General features: G+C 52.0%; 1 protein-coding gene across 1 annotated transcript; it reads right to left on the bottom strand.

Moving 5' to 3' along the window:
* Positions 1 to 1189: 1189 nt before the first annotated feature.
* EIF4EBP1 (eukaryotic translation initiation factor 4E binding protein 1) lies at positions 1190 to 21121 on the bottom strand. Its single transcript, XM_036838943.1, has 3 exons — positions 20880 to 21121; positions 3872 to 4051; positions 1190 to 1657 (listed from the first exon to the last, which is right to left on the bottom strand). Exons 1-3 carry the CDS (start codon positions 21022 to 21024, stop codon positions 1626 to 1628), a joined length of 357 nt encoding a protein of 118 aa, XP_036694838.1. The 5' UTR covers positions 21025 to 21121; the 3' UTR covers positions 1190 to 1625.
* Positions 21122 to 25572: the final 4451 nt, after the last annotated feature.

Raw genomic sequence — 25572 nt, 5'->3', positions numbered from 1 at the left:
AGGGATGGGGAAGACGGGGCTAGTCTCTAGTCTGATCCTGGTTGGGGCTTTAGCTGTTGCCTTTGCTCTGGTGGTGGTTCCTCCACCGTCTTACCCCCTAGCCACGGGAAAAGGATGTGCTGCACGCCTGGAGTCCACGTGTCCCCACGGCCGGGTCCTCCTGCACACTGTCACCAGGCACAGGGATTCCAGCTGCCGTCACAGTCTTTGCCGGGAGACGAGACTCCAACTCAGCTATAGAAGAAAACCAGGCAAGGGACTTGGCCACTAAGGCTTTCTGTTCCCCAAACGGCAGGTTGACAAGTGCTGAGTCCAGAGCTGGTGAGGTCCAGGTCAGCCATGCCCTCTTGGTCAAAGGCCATCCACCCCCCCAGCATACCCTGTGATGAGAAACACCTGCTGCTTCTCAGCAGGGACCTCTACCCGGCATTCAAGGCCCTTAGAAATCTGGCCCCCCTTTTTTGGTCATTTGTAAGCCACCCCTACCCTCACAAATTGCCTGCTCTGGTCAAAGCGGGGAACTTGATGTCTTGTCCTTGTACAGCCTGGTTCCCCAAGACCACCTGCCCTTGGCAACGTGGGCCCCTGCCTCCCCCCAGCCAGTCGTTCTCAGGACCCGGCTGTAGCATCACCTCCAAGAAGCCTCCCCTTGCATGGACCACTCGCTGGTTACCAACTCTATACAACCTCTTTTATGCTACCTTTTCTCATGGGCAAATCTTACATTTCAGTGAAATCCCCAAGAGAGCTTCTCGCGTCCGTGTTCCCCTGGCAGCTCATACAAAGGGACACTTGACAGACACCAGGGGCACATGTGGATCAATAAATCGATGTCAGCGGGGGGGTCAGGCTCTCCTTCCCTTTGATGCTTGCAGGGGAGGGCCCGCAGAGCTAAGGTGACTGAGCCACTGGACACGTTTGGGGGGGGACACAGCCTAGAAAAGAGGTAGCACCTAGCACCGAAAAACAAGAGATGGAGAGTAGTACAGCTCCAACCCTGCCCCGATGACATGTGTCCTGGACCAGCGTGCGCTGTCACCTTCCCGAGCTGGACGGTGAGGCCAGCACGTGTTCTACTCACCCCACGGGATCCGTGTGCCAGTCAAGTGAGATACTGTGTAGAAAGTGCTTGACAAGCATGGCACACACAGGAGTGGGCATTAGCTATCCACATGGAGTTGAAAAGAGCTCAGACAGGGGGCCAACTCTTGGCCCTAGGGCGAAGGTGGCTTTTATTTCCTTTCTTGGGAAGGGATGGGGAGGGGAGCTTTCCCACGCACCAACCTAAGGAAGGGGTGGGTGCGCCCCCCAGAGGAGGGGGCTGGGAGAGCCGGAGGACTCCTTCGTGTCCACTTGCTGGCCCTGGGCTGCAGGGTGTGCGTGAGGTCACTGCCCTGGGGGTGACAGCTCCTGCAGGGCTGGAGGCACACGGAGGTATCTGCTGGTGTCCACGAAGGGGGAGGGGGAGCAGGTGCCCTGAGTGAGGAAGCAGCGGGCTGGGCTGACGGCTCCACACCCGACGCCTGCCCAGGATGGTAACTTTCATAAGGCCTGGCTGGTGTGACTCTTCTCCCGAGACGGGCCTCTGGGGCCCAGCGGCATTGCGCACTCCGACGGCTGGCCTTTTAAATGTCCATCTCAAATTGTGACTCTTCACCTGGGGAGAGAAGGGACAGAGGGCCAGGTGAGCCATGGGCATGTGGTAGCGCTGACATTCTAGAGGCCAAGAAGAGGCGTGGTTTCCCATTCTGCTGTTCCCACAAGGAGAGCAGGGCCCAGGTTTGTGCTTCCAAGGAGAATGGAGGGAGAGCAGGAACTCCTGGAAACACACGTCCAGCTGTGTTCCCTCCCCCAATCCCAAATGAGGCACAGAGATCACGTATCCCCACAGGAGAGGTGACAGCCCTGAATTTTGTATAATTTGTATTATCTTTAATAAGAGTGAATGGCTCCTTGTGATTTGAAATAAATACAACTTCCCAAATATTTCTTAAACATAAATCCTTTCTGAGCACATGTCCCAATTTCTGGTTTAGAAAGTGGTACCCTAACCTACTAGGCATACATCCGATTCCCCACAGAATAGCCTGACCCTGTGATACAGAAGTTATTTGGGTAATTCAGCCACTCACTGCCCTTGTCCAACTCTTACCATTAAAATTTTCAAGTAATTCATGCTGCGGCAGCTTGTTTTCTTTTTTCTTTTTTTAAAAATTAATTAATTAATTACTTTATTGGCTGTGCGTGGTCTTAGTTGCAGCCCTCAGGATCCTCGTTGCCGTGTGAGGGATCTTTTAGTTGTGGCTTGCGGGATCTAGTTCCCTGACCAGGGATTGAACCCGGGACCCCTGCATTGGGAGCGTGGAGTCTTAACCACTGGACCGCCAGGGAATTCCCTTGTTTTCCTTTTTAATGGAACTGCCTCCTTCACAGTCTCCTGGCCAACGCTGCTCCAAGGTTCCACAGGGCAGGATGCCTGCTGTGAGCCCCAAGGGGAACAACTACCCTCGTCTACCCACAAATATGTGGGTCCAAGGGCAGGAGCCTTGGCGTCTCATAGCCAGTTAAGCAAAATGGAAAATCATGTCCCCCTCCTCCACTATACCCCATCCCAACAGTCATGCAGACCACTAGGCTGTTACTGTGGGGTCAGAGCTGTTGGCCTGGGGCACTGCTGGGCTAACCCGCATTTGTTATGGGCCAGAGCAGTTCTAGAAACTGGGAGGGAAGAGGGTGTGCAAGTGCAGGCGATGGACAGCCTTCAGGTAGTGGTGACGCAACCATTTCAGGTGTTGACAACCTCCATCCTCAACTACCAGTCTTTGGTTTAAGCGGGGGACTGACCACGTGACTCTATCCCTCCTTCTGTCCAGCCTGTAACAGAGGGCAGGGAACTGCGCTGCCTGGGGCCGTCCTTCCTACTGCACTCTCTGTGCCCGAGTCCACCTCCCTTCCCTCCACAGCTCTCCAAGCCCGAAGGCAAGGCAACTGGGGCCCGTCTTGGGAGGTGGGGTTCCCGAGTTAATAATGAACCACATCCTGCAGGCGATGGGTTCTGGGGAGATGGATTCTCTGCTGCTGTCAGCAGAGCCAGCCCAGCCTGAGGTCCCAGCTGCTTCCTGTCTGGGCTTGGTGTACCGCCTCTGGGTGAAGGGCCAGCGGCCTCCAGGCTGACTCAGGTTGTCTGCGAGTGCTTATGCTGTGTCCTCCACGTAGCGGGAGCGCTCAGATGCTCCGGCCCGCCGGTCCCGATGCCACAAAGAGGGCATTCACACACCTCTGCCGGCGTGGCTGCTCTGATCGCTTGGCAGGGGGTGTGGGGAATGGACACCAGGAAGGACCCAGCTACCCCATGTGGAACCTGCAGAAACAACTGGTTGCACTGTTTCTACCGTCTCCAGAATCCACTACGGACACCCTAACAGAAGGCAGCCCGGATGCCTTTCTGATCCCACAGACATGTAATTTCCTAGAGGACGAGGACGCTGTGGCTTTGATAAGTCACCTCCTGCCCACAAATACCGTGGGTGGGTTCCGAGTATCACAGACACACGGAAACGCTTCAGGGACGATTACACAAAGGTTATCAAAGCTCTGATCAAAGTGGCTGCGTGATCCCCTGGCGTTTCAAGCAAGCTCCCCACTAATGAGATTATTTGAGGCCAAATCGCCTTTCCTCCGGTTCCTGGGCCCCTTTCCCGGGAAAGTTGGTTCCGATGAAAGTTCTACACTCCAGTCCCTACGCGCACCCTCTGGACTCTGGGCTGTTCCACGCAGGGGCATCGTTCCCCTCCCTGGAACTCCCCCTGAGCGGATGGGACCACACGCATTCCCCTCCCCAGGGAGAGCCTGGCCGAGCCCGGCCACTCACCACCCGCCGGCTTGTCCTCTGGGCTGCTGCTCAGGTGGTCCTGACCGGCTTCTGTAGGGGGCTCACCACCCACAGGGCTAGTGACCCCGGGAATGGTGGGCAGGTCCCGCGGGGGCGTTTTGGTCACAGGTGAGTTCCGACACTCCATTAGGAACTTCCGGTCGTAGATGATCCTGGTACCTGGCAGGGGGCGGGGACATTGATAAAGCCATGGCGCACCCCCCAGCTCCCCCACAGCCTGCTGTTTTCCCCCATGTCTTTGAGGTGTGGCTGCAGCACAGGTGGCAGGTTTTCCTGCAAAAGCCCGGACGGAGGAGTGAGGTTTACTCATGCCTGGCTGCAGCCCAGGACCCTGATGCCACCAAACTGCCCCGGCTCCCCGTCCCGCGGGCGATCCTCTGGCCACCTGACCGCACCCTTCCTCCCCTGAGCTTGCTGCTCAAAGCCCACCAACTCACTCCCCGACTCTGTGCTCGGTGTCGCCACTCACGACAATCACATCCGACAGCGGAGAAAGTGCGTTTTTTATGCATTTTTCAATTCTGTCCTTACAGCACCCTCGTGGGATATCCAGAATATTTAACTCCATTTTACAGAGGGGCAAAGAGAAAAATCAAGTGATCCCCCCAACCAGTAAAAAATGAGAACGCTGCCTGTCTGGACTCAAGCCCTCCCGCCCCACGCCTCTCTTTACTCAGCCCATCTCCCCTGAGATACCCCCCGCCCCCAGCATCCTTTACCTATCCGCTCCAATGCGTCCCTGCACTTCGGGGCTTCTACACAGGAGACAGGGTGACTCTCCTTTCTCAAGTGTCACCCTAGGGTGAGGGGCCGTGCCTTATGATTCACTATCCTTAAAGCACCCAGGACCCCTCCTATGAGGGCAGCTGCCTGGGAGACCCCTTAAAAAGGGAGTGTTTTCTCAAGCAGAGGACCCAGGAGCCTGGTGGGAGGCCAGCTGATTCCTGAAACAAGAGAGAAGACTGAGACGGTTACTCCCGTTGGGCCCTTGTTTAATCCTGATTATCTCTGAAGCGCCAGCGTGGTCCTAGTAACATAACACCTCCCGAACATTGCTGATGGCTCCCTTCTCAACAAGGAGCAGGCCCCAGGCTCCTAGCCATCAGCAGGCAGAGGAATTTAAAACTGCCTTGTTGTCATTATGTTTCTTTTTATAGCTACCCTCTATTTACGGCAAGTGAGTCTGGTTTTTCCATATGCAGTTGTGATATCAAGCTTCCTTTTAATATATACAATAGGATATAATTGAATATGGTAATAGTACATGTTATATATTACATGATATATGTAAGAATAAAAACGAAATTTAAAAGAGAAGGTGATATAAAGGGAAATATTAAATATATGTACAAGTAGAATGCGAAGTATGATAAAGACCGCAGATGAGGGACTTCCCTGGTGGTGCAGTGGTTAAGAATCCGTCTGCCAGTGCAGGGGACATGGGTTCGAGCCCTGGTCCGGGAAGATCCCACATGCTGTGGAGCAATTAAGCCTGTGTGCCACAGCTACTGAGCCTGCGCTCTAGAGCCCGGGAGCCACAACTACTGGGCCCGTGTGCCACAACTACTGAAGCCCGCATGCCTAGAGACCGTGCTCCGCAACAGGAGAAGCCACCGCAATGAGAAGCCCGCGCACTGCAATGAAGGGTAGCCCCCGCTCGCTACAACTAGAGAAAAGCCTGCGTGCAGCAACGAAAACCCAATGCAGCCTAAATAAATAAATAAATAAATAAATAAATAGACTGCAGATGAGGGAGAGGGATAAGTTAGGAGTTTGGGATTAACATATACATACTACTATATATAAAATAGATAACCAACAAGGGCCTACTGTATAGCACAGGGAACTATATTCAATATCTTGTAATAACCTGTAATGGAAGAGAATCTGAAAAAGAATAGATTTATATATATATATATGTATTGTATAACTGAATCACTGGGCTGTACACTCGAAACTAACACAACACTGTAAATCAACTCTATTCCAATGAAAAAATAAATAAATAAAGACTGCAGATGGATGGTGAATGGCCCCAGTTTAGAAACCAGGATGCAAGGACTTCAGGAACGCCCTTCCTTATCAATAGCCCTGAAATACGTCCCTCACTTAATGGCTCTGCTGAGCAACATTCCAACAGCTGAGATCCATTTCTCGATGTTGAGCACTGCCTCTCTGTTAACCCTTGGAGCCAGGAGAGGGACCGGTTTGCATCTGAGCTCTGATGTGAGTTAGTAAGACTGCGCTCCAGTGCCGAGGACAACCCGGGCTGCTGGAGAGCAGAGGATGGTGAGAGACACCCAAGCTGAACTTTGCCTCCTTGCTGAGTTGGCCCAGTCGGACTCGGGCCTGTCTAGGCGGCTGCCCTGTCTTGCTCTCCTCTTCTGAGAGGCAGTATTGCTGAGGTTGACGGCCCTGCTCCTCATCACCAGCAGGACAAAAGTTCAGAGCTCACGTTTCCCAGGGGGAGGCGTGGACAGCGAAGCACACAGAACGGGGCTGTACGTTAGGCTCTGCTATCAACCAGCCGGGGGGCCCTGTGCACCTCGCCCTCTGTGCCTGCCCCCGGCCCCCCGCCGTTCGGGCCTCACCTGTACCATGAAGGGCTGTGTGCCTATGAGCCCAGTGGGCTACAAATGGAGAACAACGGAGCCCTCTCCTTGAGGGAGGACGTCCTGGCTTCAGAGATGGGACCATTTTTCTGCTTCTTAGTTCTCACAGCCTGGCACTTTACTGCACGGCACGTGGAACTTCCCTGACCAGGGATCGAACCCGCGCCCCCTGCGGTGGAAGGGTGGAATCTTAACCACTGGACTACCAGGGAAGTCCATCATTTCTTTCTTTATTTTTATTGAAGTATAGTTGATTTACAGTAGTGTGTTAGTTTCTGATGTACAGCAAAGTGATTCAGTTACATATATATATACACACATACACATATACATAGATACATATATATATATATTCTTTTCATATTCTTTTCCTTTATGGTTTATCACAGGATATTGAATACAGTTCCTTGTGCTATACAGTAGGACCTTTTAAATCTATTTTATGTATAAGAGTTTATATCTGCTAATCCCAAACTCCTTAATACCACCTTGGCTTTTTTTGTTGGTTTGTTCACCACAGAGTAGGGAACTGACCCCATCGAAGTTGAACCTAAGAGCTGGAGATTCAATCGTCTCAAAAAAGAACTTGGAGGTCAGCAGCTTCTGGGGAGGTTCTTTAAAGGTCACTAGCCCTCAGCAATTTTTTAAACAAGTGTGGTAAAACAGAAATAACATAAAACTGACCATCTGAACTAATTTTAAAATGTACAGTTGAGTAGTGTAAGTACATCCTTATGGCTGTACAACCCATCTCCAGCACTGTTTTCATCCTGCCAAACTGAAACTCTATCCAGGAAACAACTCCCCCTCCCCCAGCCCCTGGCAACCCCCACTCCACTTTCTGTCTCTCTGAGCTGGACTGCTCTAGGTGCCTCATATAAGTGGAATCATACAGCATTTGTCTTTTTGCAACTGGCTCGTTTCACTTAGCATAATGTCCTCAAGGTTCATCTACATGGCTGGACTCCATGTGGGAATTTCCTTCCAGTTAAGGTTGAATAATATTCAATTGTATGGCTATACCAATTTTGTTTATCCACAGACATTCAGGCTGCATCTACCTTTTGGTTATTGTGAATAATGCTACTAGGAACATGGGTGTGCAAATATCTTGACACCTTCCTTTCAATTCTTCAGGGTACATACTCAGGAGTAGCTCCCAGCATTTGAAAAGTCAGTAATTACACTTAAAAGAGAAAAAGAAATAAACAATGTGCCCTTTATCCTATGGCTAGTGCACTTATTTAAAAATAAAAATCCTCATTTCAGTTAATAAAATCCATAATCTAAATGCCAGCAGAGGTGGCACCCGAGACAGCCACCAACAGAGTAATTCAGCCAGGGAGGGAGGCTGTAGGAGGGGAAACAGGGCGTTCAGAAAGTCAGCTGACAAGGCATGGAGCCTGGGAGGGGAGGAGACCACAAAGCCACCACTGACTAATTTGGGGCTGGTGAAGGATAGGAGCTGGAGATGAAGCTGCTTTGGCTTTTTAACCCTTTCTTCTTCCAACCCTTCATGGGATCCACCATCACACAGCTTCAGTGAACAGTGATCTTCTGGAAATTCCCTACGCCTCCCACAGAGGACGCAAACTTTACAAAACACACACAGTCCCATACTGTCAAAAATAGGAAGCCTTAGCTGACAAGGCTGCCGCGGTCTCCCGGAACTGGGGACGTGGTCTGCATAGGGGACAGGAAGTGGGAACCAGCAGGGGATGCCACAGTCCCCGCGAGGCTGAGCAGCAGTGGCTGGAGGTGCTGGTCAAGTGTGACCCTCTGGCGCATGGGGGTGTCACACCAGCCGGTCCCCACGTGACACTCTTCAGCTGAGGGCCTACTTCCTCTCCGTGTAAGGGAAAACGACCCACCTCCACTAGGTTTCTACAGACAAAAGCTTTTGAGGATCTAGGCAGCTTCCAGCTGGTAGAGCCAAAACTGTGTTCCCTGCTGCTTCTCTCACAAGTCGTGCAAAACACCAAGAACATGTAGAAGCACATGCTCCCACCTGGATGCAAAAGGGGTTCCAACTGTTCTCCAAATCACGATATATGAGGACAGAAAGTGAATGGAGGAGTGGTTCTAACAGAGAGAGGGAAAGGGTGACAACTAAATGCAGGAGGTGGCAGTGGAGGTTACAACAGGAAGCGAGCGGGGTCAGAACCTAGGAGGGTTCAGGAATTAGAGGCATCAAGGAAAATGGAGATGGGGGCTGAGAACAGGGAGAGGTGCCACACATTCCTCACCCAGGAGGAGGGGACACAGGGAAAATAAGTAAGGCTGACCTCCTAAACGGTGGCCTCAAACCCCCAGCCCTGCCCTGCTTCCGGATCAAGAGTAAAGATAAAGATCTGTAGAAACGGATTTGGGGAGGGGGGTATCCCAAATGCAAAAAACCAACTAGCCACTAGATTGAGTCCACCAGTCTCCACAACTCACAAGGGGCTTCCGGTCAGCGCTTAAGCACCTCACTCTTAAATACAAACAGTCAAATATCTCCATGCATTTCTGAAAATAGCTCACAACATTTAATGAGAGATTCAAATAAACCAACAGGGACTTCCCTGGTGGTGCAGTGGTTAAGAATCCGCCTGCCAACGCAGGGGACATGGGTTCAAGCCCCGGTCTGGGAAGATCCCACATGCCGAGGAGCAACTAAGCCCGTGCGCCACAACTACTGAGCCTGTGCTGTAGAGCCCGTGAACCACAACTACTGAGCCTGCATGCCACAACTACTGAAGCCCTCTGCCTAGAGCCCGTGCTCCACAACAAGACAACCCACTGCAACAAGAAGTCTGCGCACCGCAATGAAGAGTAGCCCCTGCTCACCACAACTAGAGAAAGCCTGCACATAGCAACGAAGACCCATCGCAGCCAAAAACAAAACAAAACAAATCAAAACCAACAGGAGGAAACAGATAATAAAGAGAGCAGAAGACAAAAAGATAACCAATTAGAGATAGTACCCAAATCCTGGATAATAAGAAGTCAAGAAAGAGAGAAAAGAAAAATTGATCAAAAGAATTTACTTAAATAGAAAAAAAGAAAAGAGACTTTTCCCGAATGGAGAGATGAGTCATTTTTCTTTTTTTTTTTAAATCAGTTTACTGTTTTTATTTATTTAATTTTTTTAAATTTGTTTTTTGGCTGCATTGGGTCTTCGTTGCTGTGTGTGGGCTTTCTCTAGTTGCGGTGAGTGGCGGCTACTCTTCGTTGAGGTGTGCGGGCTTCTCACTGTGGTGGCTTCTCTTGTTGCGGAGCAAGGACTCTAGGTGCGCCGGCTTCAGTAGTTGTGGCACGCGGGCTTAGTAGTGGCTCGCGGGCTCTACAGCACAGGCTCAGTAGTTGTGGTGCACGGGCTTAGTTGCTCCGCGGCATGTGGGACCTTCCTGGACCAGGGCCAGAACCCGTGTCCCATGCCTTGGCAGGCGATTCTTAACCACTGCACCACCAGGGAAGTCCCTGTCTACTTTTTTAAAAATAAATTTATTTATTTATTTGTTTATCTATCTATCTACTTATTTTTGGCTACATTGGGTCTTCGTTGCTGCGTGCAGGGTTTCTCTAGTTGTGGCGAGCGGGGGCTACTCTTCCTTGCAGTGTGCAGGTTTCTCATTGTGGTGGCTTCTTGTTGCGGAGCACGGGCTCTGAGCGCACGGGCTTCAGTAGTTGTGGCACGTGGGCTCAATAGTTCTGGCGCACGGGCTTAGTCGCTCTGCAGCATGTGGGATCTTCCAGGACAGGGTTTGAACCTGTGCCCCCTGCATTGACAGGCGGATTCTTAACCACTGAGCCACCAGGGGAAGTCCTATAACTTTATATATATACAACTTTGATTTTTTTTTTAAAAACTAAGAGACAGGTTAAATAAGTTATGGATCAGACTTACAATACAATGCTGTGCAGGTACTATTTGGAATAAGAAAAGTGTACACTGTCCACAGTATTTCATGAAAAAGTCACAGAACTGTATTTTGTGTTTGGTTATCTCTGGGGGTGAGATAAGGATTAAGGCAAAGAAAACATCTTTTACACTGAACTTTTTTTAATACAAAACTGTAATAAGGATATAGGGATATTAAGCAAACAAATAAATAAGAATATAAGGTCAGAATCTCCTTTCCTAGTAAGTCAAGTTAAAACTGCCGTGGCTGGAACAAGATAGCCTCCCCACCCCATGAAAGCCCAGGGGGCTCTCTGCTGGGCTGGGGAAGGAGTGGTAAGCTCACCCCTCCAGCACCTCCAGGCCATGTGCACCAGCCCCATCCACGCTAGACTTTAACTCCAGAACTGTATTCAAGGATCAGGAGAAGTGTTAACACTCACCCACAAAACTGCCAGTCTTTGCTCAATCCCATGTCCTGAGAGTAGGTGTGTTGGGTCGGTCATGTATTCACTAACTGAACCCCTTTGTTTGTTTTTTGGCCGCGCCATGGGGCTTGCGGGGATCTTAGTTCCCCGACCAGGGATCAAACCTGTGCCCCCTGCAGTGGAAGTGCTGAGTCCTAACCACTGGACTGCCTGGGAAGTCCCTCACGGAACCCCTTTGGACCACAGCAGGGCAGGTGTGAGGGATGTAAGGGACCGTTAGATATAGGAACAGCTCCCTGATCTCAGACACACACTTAGTCGGAGGAGAAAGACCTGGAAACAAACGATTACTGTCAAGTGTGTGGAGTCTAAAAACGGAGGCGTAGGTGGGGATCACAGAGGGACAGGAAGAGATCTACCCCATGTGTACCGCTGGCGACAGAGAATCCAAGCCCCCTGACCCTAAACCCCTGAGCCAGAGAAGCATCCAAATCACCCCAGTTCTGCACTGCCCCAAACTGGGGAGTGGTCCGTGGGTGACTCAGATGGGAGGTACTGGAGGTGCAGAGCAGGGGAATCCAGAACCTGCCACCCTGCAGGGCTGGGGGGAGAAGAGAGGTGGACCACCCCCACCCCCATCACGCTTCCAACCATTTGTGTAGCTGGGATCCTGTTGGGTGCTGGGGGAGACTTCAAGGTTGAGTCTCGAACTACATGTAGAGAATAACTGAGGCTGCCTTCTAACTGAAAGCCCATTCAAATGCATCGCCGTAAGTCCAGCGGGCTGCCGGAGTTCCCAGCTATGGAGAGAAAGGGTGGGAACACTGGAGTAGGGGTTGGTGGGAGAATACAGTGCTGCTCTTCCTGCAGCCTAGTGGTCAGAGACCCAGCTCTCCCACTTGCTGGCTCTACCCACTCTGGGCGTTATTGCTCCATGTCTCTGTGCCTCGATTTCTTCCTCTGTAGAATGGGGATGATGGTGACGACGACAGTGCAACTTCACAGGGTCACTGCGTGGGGCAGCACAGTGGCTGACACAAAGTAAGCCCTAAACAAACAAACCCTAGCTATTACCACGGCCAGTGTGGCTTCAGCTGACATACTTTACCCTTTATTCCGTCCCATCCACACCAGGGATCAGTTATATGGGGGCCAAAACAAAGAAACAAACAAAAAACTGGGACAAATCAGAGGGGAGGCAAGCAACCTGCGAAGAGACTTGTGGGGAAAGGGCAGGGGTGGAGATGGGGGGGGGGGGGGAAGGGCGTCCTCCATCCTTTTTTGGTCCACAGAAACACGCTTCAAGAACCACCACAAGGCGACTTCCCTGGGGGCGCAGTGGGTAAGACTCCGCGCTCCCAACGCAGGCGGCTGGGGTTCGATCCCTGGTCAGGGAACTAGATCCCACACGCATGCCGCAACTAAGGGTTCGCAAGCCGCAACTAAGGAGCCCACCTGCCGCAACTAAGGAGCCCACGGGCCGCAACTAAGGAGGCCGACTGCCACAGCTAAGGAGCCCGCCTGCCATAACTAAGACCCAGCACAACCAAATAAATAAATAAATAATTTAATTTAAAAACAAAAACAAAAACAAAACCAAAAAACACCACAAGGGGACTTCCCTGGTGGTCCAGTGGTTAAGACTCTGCGCTTCCACTGCAGAGGGAGTGGGTTGGATCCTCGATGGGGGAACTAAGATCCCACATGCTGTACAGTGTGGCCAAAAAATTAAAAAGAACCATGGCATGTTTGATAACTGGTGTCATCTGGGACTTTAAACTCCAGATGTGCACCAAATGCAAGAATGGCATTTTTTCTCCAGGCAGGTTTCGGGGTGAGGACAGCTTGTTTGAACATATAAAGCAAGGCAGACCTTCCCTAGGGTCTGGTTTCCACACCTGTAAACAAGGGCTTGTTCTGGGCTCATTCAAACTATTTTTAAAGCACCAACCCCGTGCCAGGATTTAGAAGTAATCTCTCAGGTTTGTTCCAGCTCTGACACCAACCATTTATTTTTAGGACCTCCTTGTGGGCAGGTGCTTTTCAAGTGTAACTAGCCTGGGGCCGGGGACGCAGCAGTTCTGGGCTCAAACCGGGGTGCGCCACACACCAGCCCTCACCTCCCAGTCCCAGCTTCATTCCACAGCTCGGTGCCAACGAGACCCGCGCCTCGCAGGAGTGGCCTGAAGATCACATCACCACGTGAGCCCTGCCTGCCTGCGGGCAGGGCGGCGGCGCTCAGAGCCTGACCTGCTAGGTCTCCCGTGGCCCCCTCGACCCCCAGGAGGGAGACACATTGTCCTCGACTCGAAGACAGGAAACTGAGGCTCAGAAAGGCCGGCCCCTCGCAGCCATCCCGAGGCAGACCCAGCCCGTGTCGCCTCCGACCCTAAACACCAGCCTCTGTTTATAACGAGCAGGGCAGCGGGGCCACCGCACCTCAGCCAGCACCGGCCACGGGGGAAGTCGCAGGGGTCTCCAGACTTCTGCCTCCTTTCCCGCCCGTTTGGCCAGAACAGGATGTTCCCTGGGAGTGAGGCCTCCTAGATTCCTTCTTCATCCCCCGCCCCCGCTGCGGTTCCGCCCTCCCCTCGGGGCCAAGCGGCGTCTGGATACGGCTCCTGTAAGTTGAGACGCTGGTCCCTCGCTCTCCCCGGGCCTGCCTGGCAGGAGCGCTCCTCCCCAGGACGTGAGGCCCGACAAGAGTACAAGCGCGTAATTCCTAGAACTGCTGTTCCCCTTCCAGGGGCGGGAGAGCATTTCACAACACGGTCAGGCGGAGGGCGGCCGCCTGTGCTCGGACGCGGCCCAGCCGCCCGGGAGCCACGCACTCGGATGAGCTTACAGCCGGCTCACCGGCGGTGCCCCGACGACCGGTGCCCCGACGACCGGGAGGCACAGCGCGGCCGCGCGGGCCCGCAGAGCTCTCCCTCCCCGCCCTTGCCTGGGCGGCTGTTCTTGCTGGGCAGTCTGTTTGGCAAGCAGAGCCGACCGGTCCGGGAGAAAATCTTGGTAGAGAAGCAGAAGAGGACGCTCCCTCCAAGACTGCCCTTCACATCTGGCCCCGCCAGCTCTGCAGAGAGAACCAAGATGCCCACGTTCTCGGGGGCCAAGGGGTCTTATGAAGGTCCTGGAGTAACAAAGGTGCCACCAGAGAGTGGCAAAGGGCCCTCCCTTCAGGCCCCATGAGGGAATAGGCCGGTTGATTCGAAAATTAAGCAGAAGGGACAAGGCTTTTACAGGGACGTTCAGAACAAAATAGCTGAACGAATTCTTCTAGGGCCGGCCCAGCTCCTCCCTGTTCCCTGTGCACCTGGCAGAGCCAGGTAAGGCTGCCTCCGAAACTCACTACCAACACGGGAGTGCCCGTCTGAAATGCCCCACCCCTGTTGTTGCTGGAAAAGGGAGGGGCCCTGTTTTTTTGAATGGCAACCCCCAAATTCACATGCAGAAGCCCCAACCCCTAGTACCTCAGTGTAACCCTAATTGGAGAGAAGGTCTTTTAAACAGGCCATTATGTTAAAATGAGGCCATTGGGTAGGGGCCCTTAAACAACATGCTGGTGTCCTTGTAAGAGGAGAGAGAGATTGCACGGAGGAAGGACGACCACCAGGTGCAGAGGCAGCAAGAGGGTTGTGATCTGCAAGCCAAGGACAGGGCCTCAGGAGAAACCAAGCCTGCCGGCACTCTGATCTTGGACTCCCAGCTTCCAGACCAAGGAGAAAATAAACTCCTGTTGTTTAAACTACCCAGTCTGTGGATTTTGTTACGGGAGCCCTAGCAAATTAATATAGTCTCACTTTCCCCTTTCGTTCAGAAGAGCAGAAGAGAGAAGCCCACTTATACACACCCACTCTTTAAGGCAAGAGACCCAGTTCTTCACCTCCACACCGTGTGCCTCACCGGGCGTGTGCTGAGTGTGAACCCACCTGCACCCCCGGTGGTCTCCCTCCCACCCACCTCTGGACTGCTGGGCTCAGACACCTGACATCACCGTCTTGCCAGTATTCCAGAAAATCAAGGATGTTCAAATGCGAGTGCTGAGCAGGGCTGGGCAAGCACGGGCTCCTCTGAAGGGTGTACCCAAAGCCCGGCTGCTTGAAGGGGAAAGAGGCAGGCTGGGCGGCAGTTAGTAAGAGAAGGCATGACAGCAAGTGAATGCATGGCCCAGTGGCCTGGCACCATGGCCATCTGTATTGTTTGCTTTCTGGAGCTGGACAGAAGGGCTTGAAAATGGGGCATGGGATCTATGACTCAATATTTTCAGGAAGGTGTCCTCTGTTCTTAAACCAACGGTCAATTCACAGGCTTGTGATTCCTGTCTGCTTCTACACTTGGCCCTGGCTCTGCTGGCCACACAGCAGGACGGGCAGTTAAGTCTCCTTAAAGGACTGTTCTTTGAGGCTTGGCCCTTGTGGAACATCGTCTAAAAGCGTGGTCTGCATAAATCCTCCGATCCCTGTTTGCATATGCGGCTTCCCTCATTCAAAGGAGTTATTTTCCCCTCTCTTTGAATCTGGGCTAGCCCGCAGCTTGCCTTGACTGATAGAATACCATGTCAGTGACATTATGTGACTTCTGAGCCTAGGCCTTAAGAGGCCTTGCAAACTGCCATGTAAATAAGCTCACATTCTGAATGATGTGAGACCACAAGGACAGAAAGAGAGCCCAACCTTCCAGCTGTCCCCAGCAATGCCCAGACAGGTGGCTAAGGCCATCTTGGACCTTCTAGCCCAGGGCAATCCAGCTGCCAACTGTATGCAGCCAGATGAGTAGCTCAGGCAAGATGATCAAAAAATGCCCAACTGGGCCAAAGAATGAAGAGAAATAACGGATTGTTGTTGTTGTTGAAGTTACTAAGTTTGGGGATGGCTTGTTATACAGCAGTAGCTAACTGATACGGCCATTCTCATCAAGACAAGTATCTCTGGGTCTAGTATCTGAGCTCTCCCCATGAACCTTCATGGGCATAAGCAATGGGTTACAAGGCCCATGTCTTGAGCATCCAAATGCCATGGACACATGTCACCTATTTCCACCTAGTCAGCAATACTGGCTGCAAACAAGTAAATAAAGAGCAGCAATCCTAGTGTCTAAGACCTTGGCCCCAATACTGACTTGCTCAGTATAAAAAGTCACTTCCTTCCACTTTCTGCTCCATAATGATTGGGAATAATACTGGGATAAGTGGGAAAGTTCAGAGAAAGTTAGTTTCTGCGTCTGGGACTTTCCAAGATAAATAACTATACCTGTAACTGAAAGGACAGAAAAGAAAATTCTAAATATTCTTATTAAGCCAGCTCAGACCCAGGCCTGGTGGTAGAGACACTAGGTTACCCTGAGAATGCTTTCATTGCAGGAGTCTTTTCAACCCTTCACCTTCTAGACATCACATGTAGCTGGTGGCACTGCAAAATAAGCCATCTCTGAAAGAACTTCCTATCTAACCTAGGGAACAAACACGTAAACAAATACACGTGATTCACTGTTATGAATCATAAAGGAGGAAGAACACTGGCATGGATCTCAGTAAGATGAGAAAGTGACAGATTTTTCCTTTGTTTGTTTGAACACACAAGGATCTATGCACACAAATGAATACCTTTTGTCTGTTCCACCTTAAGAAGCAATCCTTTTTTCAGTAATGCTGCCCTTTCCTAATTCCTCTTCCAGGAATGACATCAAATATCGACCCGACAAGCAAACGCCTCACTACTTTATACCAAGAGAACAATATGGTACCATCCTGCTGGCCCTTTCACCAAATTTGGTAATGAAGGACTTCTTTGCTCTTTCAGGAAAAAACAAAAAAACTCCTTTTTCAAATAATGAGGCCCTGCCACCTTTGAGGAAAAAACTACGTAAGCTTCTGAAGGCAATTCAAATCCAACAGCTGTGTCTGCATTGTTAGAATGTAAGGCCTACCAGGCCGACTACGGGGAGCGGGCAGTTCTCACTTAGTATCATACAGGTTCTCGGGGGTGGCGTGGGGTGTCTATCTAATTGCTTCAGTCTATAGATAAAACTCTGATGCTTATAATTCTATTTCAGGTGTGACTTCATCTTTCTAACTTGCAACGCAAGCCCTCGAGGTCACACCGTCTTCCCATGCCATAAAGGCCTTAAGAACAGGGAGGCCATGGGCACTGGAGGGAGTCTGGTATGCTCTACACCAGGGTCCTCGTCAAAGTCTTTAATGAGGCACATAGTGTGGAATGTTCCAAATGCTTTAAAAGGAAGCTCAGGTCAGTGTAAAAAGAGGCCCATTATAGTTCCCTCCTTGCCTTAATGTCAAGTTCTTTTAACCTGTAATAAAGAGACAATGTGGACTTCCCTGGTGGTGCAGTGGTTAAGAATCCGCCTGCTAATGCAGGGAACATGGGTTCGATCCCTGATCCAGGAAGATCCCACATGCCGCGGAGCAACTAAGCCCGTGCGCCACAACTACTGAGCCTGCGCTCTAGAGCCCGTGAGCCACAACTACTGAGCCCACGTGCCACAACTACTGAAGCCCACGTGCCTAGAGCCTGTGCTCCGCAACAAAAGAAGCCACCGCAATGAGAAGCCCGCACACCGCAACGAAGAGTAGCCCCCGCTCGCCGCAACTAGAGAAAGCCTGCGCGCAGCAACGAAGACCCAACGCAGCCAAAAATAAATAAATAAAATAAATAAATTTATTAAAAAAAAAAAAAGAGACAATGTGACTAAGGCCTGGGGACACTGGCTGTATCCCGGCTTCAGTGCCCACTCCACCTCCCCGTCTTCCCGGCACTGTCTGTTCCACGGCCAGACCTGGGAGCTGCCCCAAGGTAAGCTTCCTGGGCACAGACTTTGTTTGTCTAACCAAATAGGGTGCCAGTAACACCTGTAGTCGTACCTGCGTACCTCTGATTAACCTTATCCAGGTCCAGGGCTTAGGTATGACTACCACCCAAGCAACAACCCCTATAGCTTTGGGGTCAAACATCCAATAAGGAACTGGGAACGTAGAGGTTGGTGGCGGAAGGGTGGATGAAGGTATCTGACCCACTCAATAGTTCTGCTGGTTTATGGTGTTACTGGAGATTTTTAAGACTTCACAGATATAGAGAACAGACTTGTTGCTAAGGGAAAGGGGTGGTGGGGAAGGGAAGGATTGGGAGTTTGGGATTAGCAGATGCAAACTATTCTAATATATATAGGATGGATAAACAACAAGGTCCTACTGTATAGCACAGGGAACTATATTCAATATGCTGTGATAAACCCTAATGGAGGAACTTCCCTGGTGGTCCAGTGAATAGGACTCTGTGCCTCCAAGGCAGGGGGCACAGGTTTGATCCCTGGTCAGGGAACTAAGGTCCCTCATGCAGCAGAGCGCAGCCAAAAACAAAAAAACAAAAACAAAAAAAAACAAAAAACCCTAATGGAAAAGAATATGAAAAGGAATATATATGTATAACTGAATCACTTTGCTGTACAGCAGAAATTAACACATTGTAAATCAACTATACTTCAATATAATTTTAAAAAAAAACAACCCACAAGACTCCACAGACTCAAATATTCATCTGTGACACTCCCTGAAGTAAATTTCTCTTAAGTTCTCCAGATACCTAACTTCAGATCAGTGGCTCAGCCTGTGTCGGGTTAATGACCATGGAAAGCAAAGTGAGTCATAGGAATGGAGATGGCTCAGATCATCTGCTCTCATTCTGCCCCAGGGACAAACACTGCAGTGCCGTTCCCAGCAAGAGTGACCAGCAGACACTTTACTCCAGTAGCTCCTGACACCTCCCACCCAGGAAGACTCTGTCAAAAGCCTGGCTCTCCAGAACCTGGTTTAAAGATGGATGCCAAACCCAACCTCAAGAGAAGTTTACCTGAATAGAAGAAGCATCACTTTTGGTCAGACCGCAGAGGACTGAAACGGTGAGGGCCGTCGCATTCCACCAATTCCTGGGTACTCAGAGTGTGGTACTTACACCAATCACTGGGAGCTAGGTAGAAATGCAGAATCTTAGGCCCTACCGCCAACCTACAGGATCAGAATCTGCATTGAAATGAGGTCCCCAGGTAATTCGTATGCACATCGAAGACTGAGAAACAGCACTCCAGACTGAAGCAGAAAGGGGCCAGGAATGACCTCTTCTCATCAGGTCAAGCTCCTCTGCCCTGGGCAAAGGGGCAGCAAAGGGTTGGGGTGAAGTGGGCTTTGGAGGAAGACTCTACGACTTGGCTGAGGCAGAGGCAAGCCTGGATCCTCCAGGTTATGGATTGTGAGCTGTGCCTCCCCGGCTGCACACCCCAGACAAGAAAGACCTGGCTTTAAGCTCCGGGCACTGCTAGCTTCCTTCCTGTTGGCCTCAGAAACTAAGTTACACTCTGATGCCCCTTCTTCTCTCTCTCAACTGAAGACCTTCAAAAGGAGGAAGATTGGCTGAGGTCTGCCCCAAACCCCTATTTCCCAGTGCAAAGTGAGAAGTGGGAGTTCCCTATAAACAGCACCCCTGGCTATTGCTTCCAATCTGACCCACCCCATCTAGCAACAAAGCTGCAAAATAGGGCCACCTGAGCCTTCAGGCCTGCCTCAGTGCCCACCCTGAACAGATCAAACACAGGTTCACGCCCTCATTTGAAGGAGCCCCAAAACTGTCCAGAAAGGTCCTGGTAGACACATCATGACACAGAAAAAGCAGAACAGCATGGACTATATAAGTTCCAGCATGGAAAGAGAATTTGAGTCAAAGAGTGGCAGGAGGGGTCGCTGGGAACTTTTCCTCGGATCATTTTTAATAGATGAGGCAGCATTTCTCCCCTCTATGCTCGGCTGCTATTTCTTCTTCAATCTCTGAAAACGGTGTGACACTTCACAGTGGGCACGTATTTAGGGCCTCAGTGCCGCGTTCCGTAGAATAAGACAGCACCGTTGTACAAGAACGTCTAAGATCGCTAACAGCTCTAACGTTGTATGTTTTGGAGCAAACAGCTCCGGGCCTCGGATCTGGCTGTTCTCGCTGGTGGCGGGACAGCTGCCTGAGAAAATAAGCATGTGGCCCAGACGCTGGCAGGCGACGAGGATGCAGCCCCGCCCGCGCGCGTGCGCCCCCACCCGTGGGTCTCAGCGGAGCGCCAGAATCTGCCGCGTTTTTCGAGTAGTTTGGGAAGGAGCGGTGGAAGAGGGTGTAAGGGGAGGGGAGAAGGGCAGAAGCGGGTGAGAACAGCGCGAGGACGGGAGGGAAGTGGTGAGCATGAGGGTTTCATCATGCAAACGCGTGGGCAGGTTTCATCAGCGCCCGTGCGCCGGGACTCCGGGGCTGGGAGGGAATGCCAGGCTCCCGAGGGCAGCCCAAGGCGGGCCCCCACCCGCGCCAGCTCAGCTTCCTCTTCCTCATCCATTCTCAGAGAGCTCACACGGTTCCCTCCCCTCCCCCCGGACAGAAGAACGTGTTTTTCTGCACAGCGCTGCCCGCGGCCCCAGGTCCCTTCGCTGAGAACCACACGCGTAATACGGCGATCTGCCACCCGTGTCGCCGAGGCACTGCTGGAGCAGGCGAGCACCCTCAGCCCAAAGCTGGGGGTGCCTCGGGAAGGAAAAAGGGCTCTGCAAGAGTCAGTGACGGCAACAACCTATCCCATAAAAACCCCAGGCCCGGCCTCTTCTTGGTTCGTGGGTCACCCTGACCCCACCCTATTCCGCCTCAGAACTGCCCCCAGCACCCAGAAGGGGCAGCACACCTTGGCATGTGGCAGTCCTGGAAGCGTGCGTTTGTTTGGGTGAGAGGACTCAGCTGTCTGTCCCAGAAAGAAGGAAACTAATGTGGTGGCATTTGCAGCCGCGGCTCTGGAGTTCGCACCCAGAGGGCGGGCTATGGAAGGTGGCCCCCCGCGCGCTCCCTGTGGCCACCTCCGTGACCGTCACCGCCTCCCTGATGCCCCGTATCCGTTCTTCCCAATCGCCGCGCCCCGGAGCCCGGTCGCCACGTCCAGCTGGCGGTTCCCGAGCCCTCCAGCTCTGCCCAGTCCGTTCTCCACACCGCCCGCACCCGGAGCGGGAGCGCGGCGACCCCCGAGCCCGTGCCTACCTCCCGGGGTGGTGCTGAAGAGCGTGCCGCCGGGGGTGGTGCTGTAGTCCCCGGGAGGCAGGTGCACGCCGTCGCCGAGGACCACCCGGCGAGTGGCGGGGATGGCCCGGCTTGGGGTCTGGCTACAGCTGCTGCCGCTGGACATGGTCTCCTGCGCGCTCCGCCCGCAGCCGGAGCGTGGCCCTCGCACCCCTCTGGCCTTGCTCAGCCTCGCTCGGGCCCGTCCCGCCCGAGACCGCCCCTTCCGCCTCTCGGGGTGACGCCCCCTGGGATTTGTAGTCCTGCCGCGCCGCCGCCACGCCCACCTCCCCCGGGCCGAGGGCTCTGCGGTTCCTCCCCCGCGCTCGGTCGGAGGCCTGTTACCCACCCGCTCCTGCGCGCCGAAGCCTGCGCCCCGCCCCTGTTCCTTTCGGGTACCTCGCGGCCACGCCCCTATTCCTTTCGGGTCCCCAGTGGCCACGCCCCTGTTCCTTTCGGATCCCCCCGCTGACACCCCCCTATTCCTTTCGTGTCCCCCGCTGACACGGCGGCCCGGACGGGTCGGGTGGGGTTGGTGGTCGGGAAGCTTGCCTAGGTTAATGCCTTGCTGGGTCGGGGGCGCATCTCAGGCTGTGCGGGGATCCTAGCCCATCCGACCCCCTGTGGGAAGGCTAGTTTCAATACTGGGACATCAGGCCTGAAGGTCCCCTCAGCCCTCCCTGTTTCGTGCTCTAGTTCCTCAGATGAGAAAGTGGGGATTGGTTGGTTGGTCATTCATCGGTTTATTGAACATTCGTGATATGGCAGGCGTGGAAGAGAGCGCCAAGAAAGCACATTCCTTGCCCTGGAGGCTGTGGGAGAAGGACGTGGGGACAAACCACCCAGCTGGGTGACGACGAGGGGTAAACCTGGAGCGAGGTGGGGCTTCGAGAGATTGGACCTCGGTGGGGCGGACGTGTGGGGAGGGGTAAGAGTCGGTCAGAGAAGGTGCCTTACACCCTTGAGTTGGGTCCGTCTCCCCCGACGCTGCCTGACGTTTAGTAGGTGCTTCTTGAATGAACGAAGGAAGAAATGAATCCTCAAGGAGATCCCCAAGTGGAGGACAGAAAAGCCTGGGGTGGCCACCTGTTGGAAGGGAAGAGGAGAGAGAAAAGTTTAAAAGGGAAATTAGGGCCGGATTGTGAAGGGTCTTCTATTACGCATTTCTTTTTAAAAAAAAATAAATTTATTTATTATTTTTGGCTGCGTTAGGTCTTGGTTGCTGCGCATGGGCTTTCTCTAGTTGCGGCGAGCGGGGGCTACTCTTCAATGCGGTGCGCGGGCTTCTCATTGCGGTGGCTTCTCTTCTTGTGGAGCATGGGTTCTAGGCACACGGGCTTCAGTAGTTGTGGCTCGCGGGCTCTAGAGCGCAGGCTCAGTAGTTGTGGCGCCCGGGCTTACTTGCTCCGCGGCATGTGGGATCTTCCCAGACCAGGGCTCAAACCCGTGTCCCCTGCATTGGCAGGCGGATTCTTAACCACTGCACCACCAGGGAAGCCCATGGAGGGTCTTTTAAATCATGACAGGGGTGCAGACCTTGTCCTCCAAGAGCAGGAGATATCAGAGATCTTTTAAGCTGGGGAGTGACAGGATGATCTTTTTATGATGGACTACAGGAGGGTGAGGCCCGAGGTAGGAAGACTGGTTGGGTTTGGTCACTCCTGAGCTAAACCCTAGGCCTATGCTGTCCAGCATGGTAGCCAGTGGCCACAAGTGCCCACTGAGCACTTGGAGTGTGGTTAGTCCACAATCACAAATACACACTGGATTTCAAAGACTTAGTATGTAAAAAATAATGTAATATATCTCAATAATTTGTTTTGTACTAATTACATGATGAAATAATATTTTGAATATATCGGGCTAAGTAAGATCTATTATTAAAATTAATTTCACCAGCTTTTTATTTTTTTTGATGAGACTAGAAGAAATATATATGTATATATATACACACACACACATACATATATGGCTCATAGTATGTTTCTATTGGGTAGTGCTGCTCTAGAATGAGGTGGTGTGAAAGCAATACTAAAGATCTCAAAACTGCCCTCCCGGGCTTCCCTGGTGGCGCAGTGGTTGAGAATCTGCCTGCCAATGCAGGGGACACGGGTTCGAGCTCTGGTCCGGGAAGATCCCACATGCTGCGGAGCAACTAGGCCCGTGAGCCACAATTGCTGAGCCTGCGCATCTGGAGCCTGTGCTGCGCAACAAGAGAGGCCACGATAGCGAGAGGCCCGCGCACCGCGATGAAGAGTGGCCCCCACTTGCCGCAACTCGAGAAAGCTCTCGCACAGAAAGGAAGACCCAACACAGCCATAAATAAATAAATAAATAAAATTTAAAAAAAAACAAAAAACTGTCCTCCCAGAAAACTATGGAATCATCAAATGTTAGCTCTGGCCAGGTACTTTATAGGTCATCCAGGACAATAGTTATCTCCATCTTATTAAAAAACAAAACAAACCAACAAACAAACAAAAAACGGAGGCCCAGAGAGGAACGGGGGTTTGCTTGAGATCACACAGCTGAGAAATGCCTGAGGCAGGACCAGGACTCAATCTTGCCTCCCTTCCAGGCCAGCCCTGCTCTTACCACACAAGAAAACAAAGTGGCCCGTCCGCCCCCCCTTGGGTGGGACTGTTTTGAAAAGGTTTGTTTTGTTCCTTATCAGACCTGCATGTTTGGCTAGAGCAGAGTTTCTAGGGAAGGGGCCTGCTTAGAAAACTCCACACTCACAGTGACCTGAGCAAGAGGGCTGCCAAGGGCTGCTGGGGGGAGTGTGAGGACTGCAGGGGAGCCAAAGGGCGGGGGCCGTGGATGTGGGAAGAATACTAGCCTGGGCCTGGTGCTGCCACCACATAACTCTAGTCCTGGGCCAGACTGAAGAGCTATTTCCTTCTCTGGGCCTTTTTTTCAGCATCTTTGTTTCAGCATCTGTCAGATGAGGGGGGTGACCCTCAGCATTGACATTTTATGTCTTCGACAAACTGCTGAATTCTGTTTCCTGCCCAGACATTTCACCTATGGTGATTTCTGCCTCTTTACGGAGCAGGCACTCGTTCATAGGAAGCCTTGTAATCAAGTATCAGCTCCTACGGGCAGGGACCGTGGGTTTACTCTCACTCTTGACAAAGGCCACTGGAATACTTTTGGGTGCTGCTACTAAGAGCCAAACTTACTTATTTCTGTCTTCCCTTCGAGCAAGGGAAGGTCAAAAGAAAGCAAACAGAGTGAGCCAAGGATTGTTTAAGGAGGACATGGCGGGTAGGACACTTTCCATCCCATCTTGCTCTACTTGACCTGTAGGCAGGGAGGGGCAAGGGTCCCATCTTATCAGTTGAAGGAAGTGGAATTTCTCTGAGTAGCAAGCAGGCACACAGGCCCAGTCCCTGAAGTATGGAATGCTCTGTGAGGTTAACAAATAATGTCAGGGGAAATTAAGAATAGCCCTAAGTGGGCACTGGCCCTCCCTGGAGTCCATCTCAACAAGGCTGTGCCGAGCTGGACCAGGGTGGGGAAGCAGTGCTGGGAGAGGGTCCTGGGAGTGACTGCCTGGGGAGGATGGAGCAGGAGCCACAAGAGGAGAAAGGCTTCCAGAATCAGGGAGGAATCGCACTCCAGTGGAAGCCAGGGAGTGTAGGGGAGGCAGTGAGAGAGAGGTGAGCTGGTGTGTTTGTTTGTTTGAATCCACTCTTAATGTTATTTGATGCTGAAAATGCTCCCGGTTCACCACTGGGACTCCTTCCTATTAGCTAGCGTGTCCTGTTGCCAACCCCCCGTGGTCTTTGGAGGCTACTCTGCTTTCTTGTACAATAAGGGATTCTGGGCTCCTCTTCTGTACTTACCGCCCCAGATGTAGATGCAGCCTTTCTTCATGGAGCTGTGGTTTCCATTCCAGACACATCTGTAACATCACTGCCTGGTGGACTCTGTGAGTGGCTCTGTGGCCCTTGTCCATCCTGATCCTGGCTGGCCGTCTGTCTCCTCAATACTATGTCTCTCCTATTTCATTTTTGGATGGCCCTGCTTGCAAACCCGAGCTGATGGCTGACCGACGCACACCTTCATGCCGCGTCTCCGGGCCCCCCAGCATTCAGCCCTTTTGTGTACTCGTGACTCTTAGCGCTGCTTTGCCTCCGATAAACTCGACAGCAAGGCTACTTCTTACGCTAAGAGCTCTTTCTTTTCAACGATCCTCTGTTATCCTCTAGTCAGTGGAGAATCTCCCTGTTTTCTTTTGTATACTTTTTTTTTTTTTTTGGCCACACCGTGTGGCATGCAGGATCTTAGTTCCCCAACCAGGGATCCAACTCGTGCCCCCTGCAGTGGAAGTGTGGAGTCTTAACCAATGGACCGCCACAGAAGTCCTGCCTATTTTCTTTAACGTCTTTTTTTTTTGGTACCTTTGGACCTCCTTCACCCATTTCTCCTAATCCCCACCCCCTGCCTCTGATACCACCAATCTGTACTCTCTGTATCTATGAGCTTGTTTGTTCGTTTGTTTGTTTTTAAACAGCTCTTTTGTAAATGGTTGAATCTCCATCTGGGGCAGGAAGATTAGGAATCCCTTGTCGTATAAGAGGGCACAAGAGCCTCTAAAGAACACGAGGCCATGGTGACAGGACACATGAGCTGATGTGAAGGATTCCCAATGATGAATTTAATGTTTTAG

The sequence above is a fragment of the Balaenoptera musculus genome, chromosome 21, assembly GCF_009873245.2.
Source record: "Balaenoptera musculus isolate JJ_BM4_2016_0621 chromosome 21, mBalMus1.pri.v3, whole genome shotgun sequence".
Classification (NCBI taxonomy): domain Eukaryota; kingdom Metazoa; phylum Chordata; class Mammalia; order Artiodactyla; family Balaenopteridae; genus Balaenoptera; species Balaenoptera musculus.
Note: the sequence above shows the minus strand (reverse complement) of the source record. Positions and strands in the feature narration are given on the sequence as shown.

Excerpts from the sequence above, each read along its gene's own strand:
- EIF4EBP1 (XM_036838943.1), bottom strand. The coding sequence starts at position 21,024 with ATGTCCAGCGGCAGCAGCTGTAGCCAGACCCCAAGCCGGGCCATCCCC. Across the intron at positions 4,052-20,879 it reads CTTCAGCACCACCCCGGGAG|GTACCAGGATCATCTACGAC; the intron begins GTAGGCACGGGC and ends GCCCCCTGCCAG. Across the intron at positions 1,658-3,871 it reads AGAGGACAAGCCGGCGGGTG|GTGAAGAGTCACAATTTGAG; the intron begins GTGAGTGGCCGG and ends TTCTCTCCCCAG.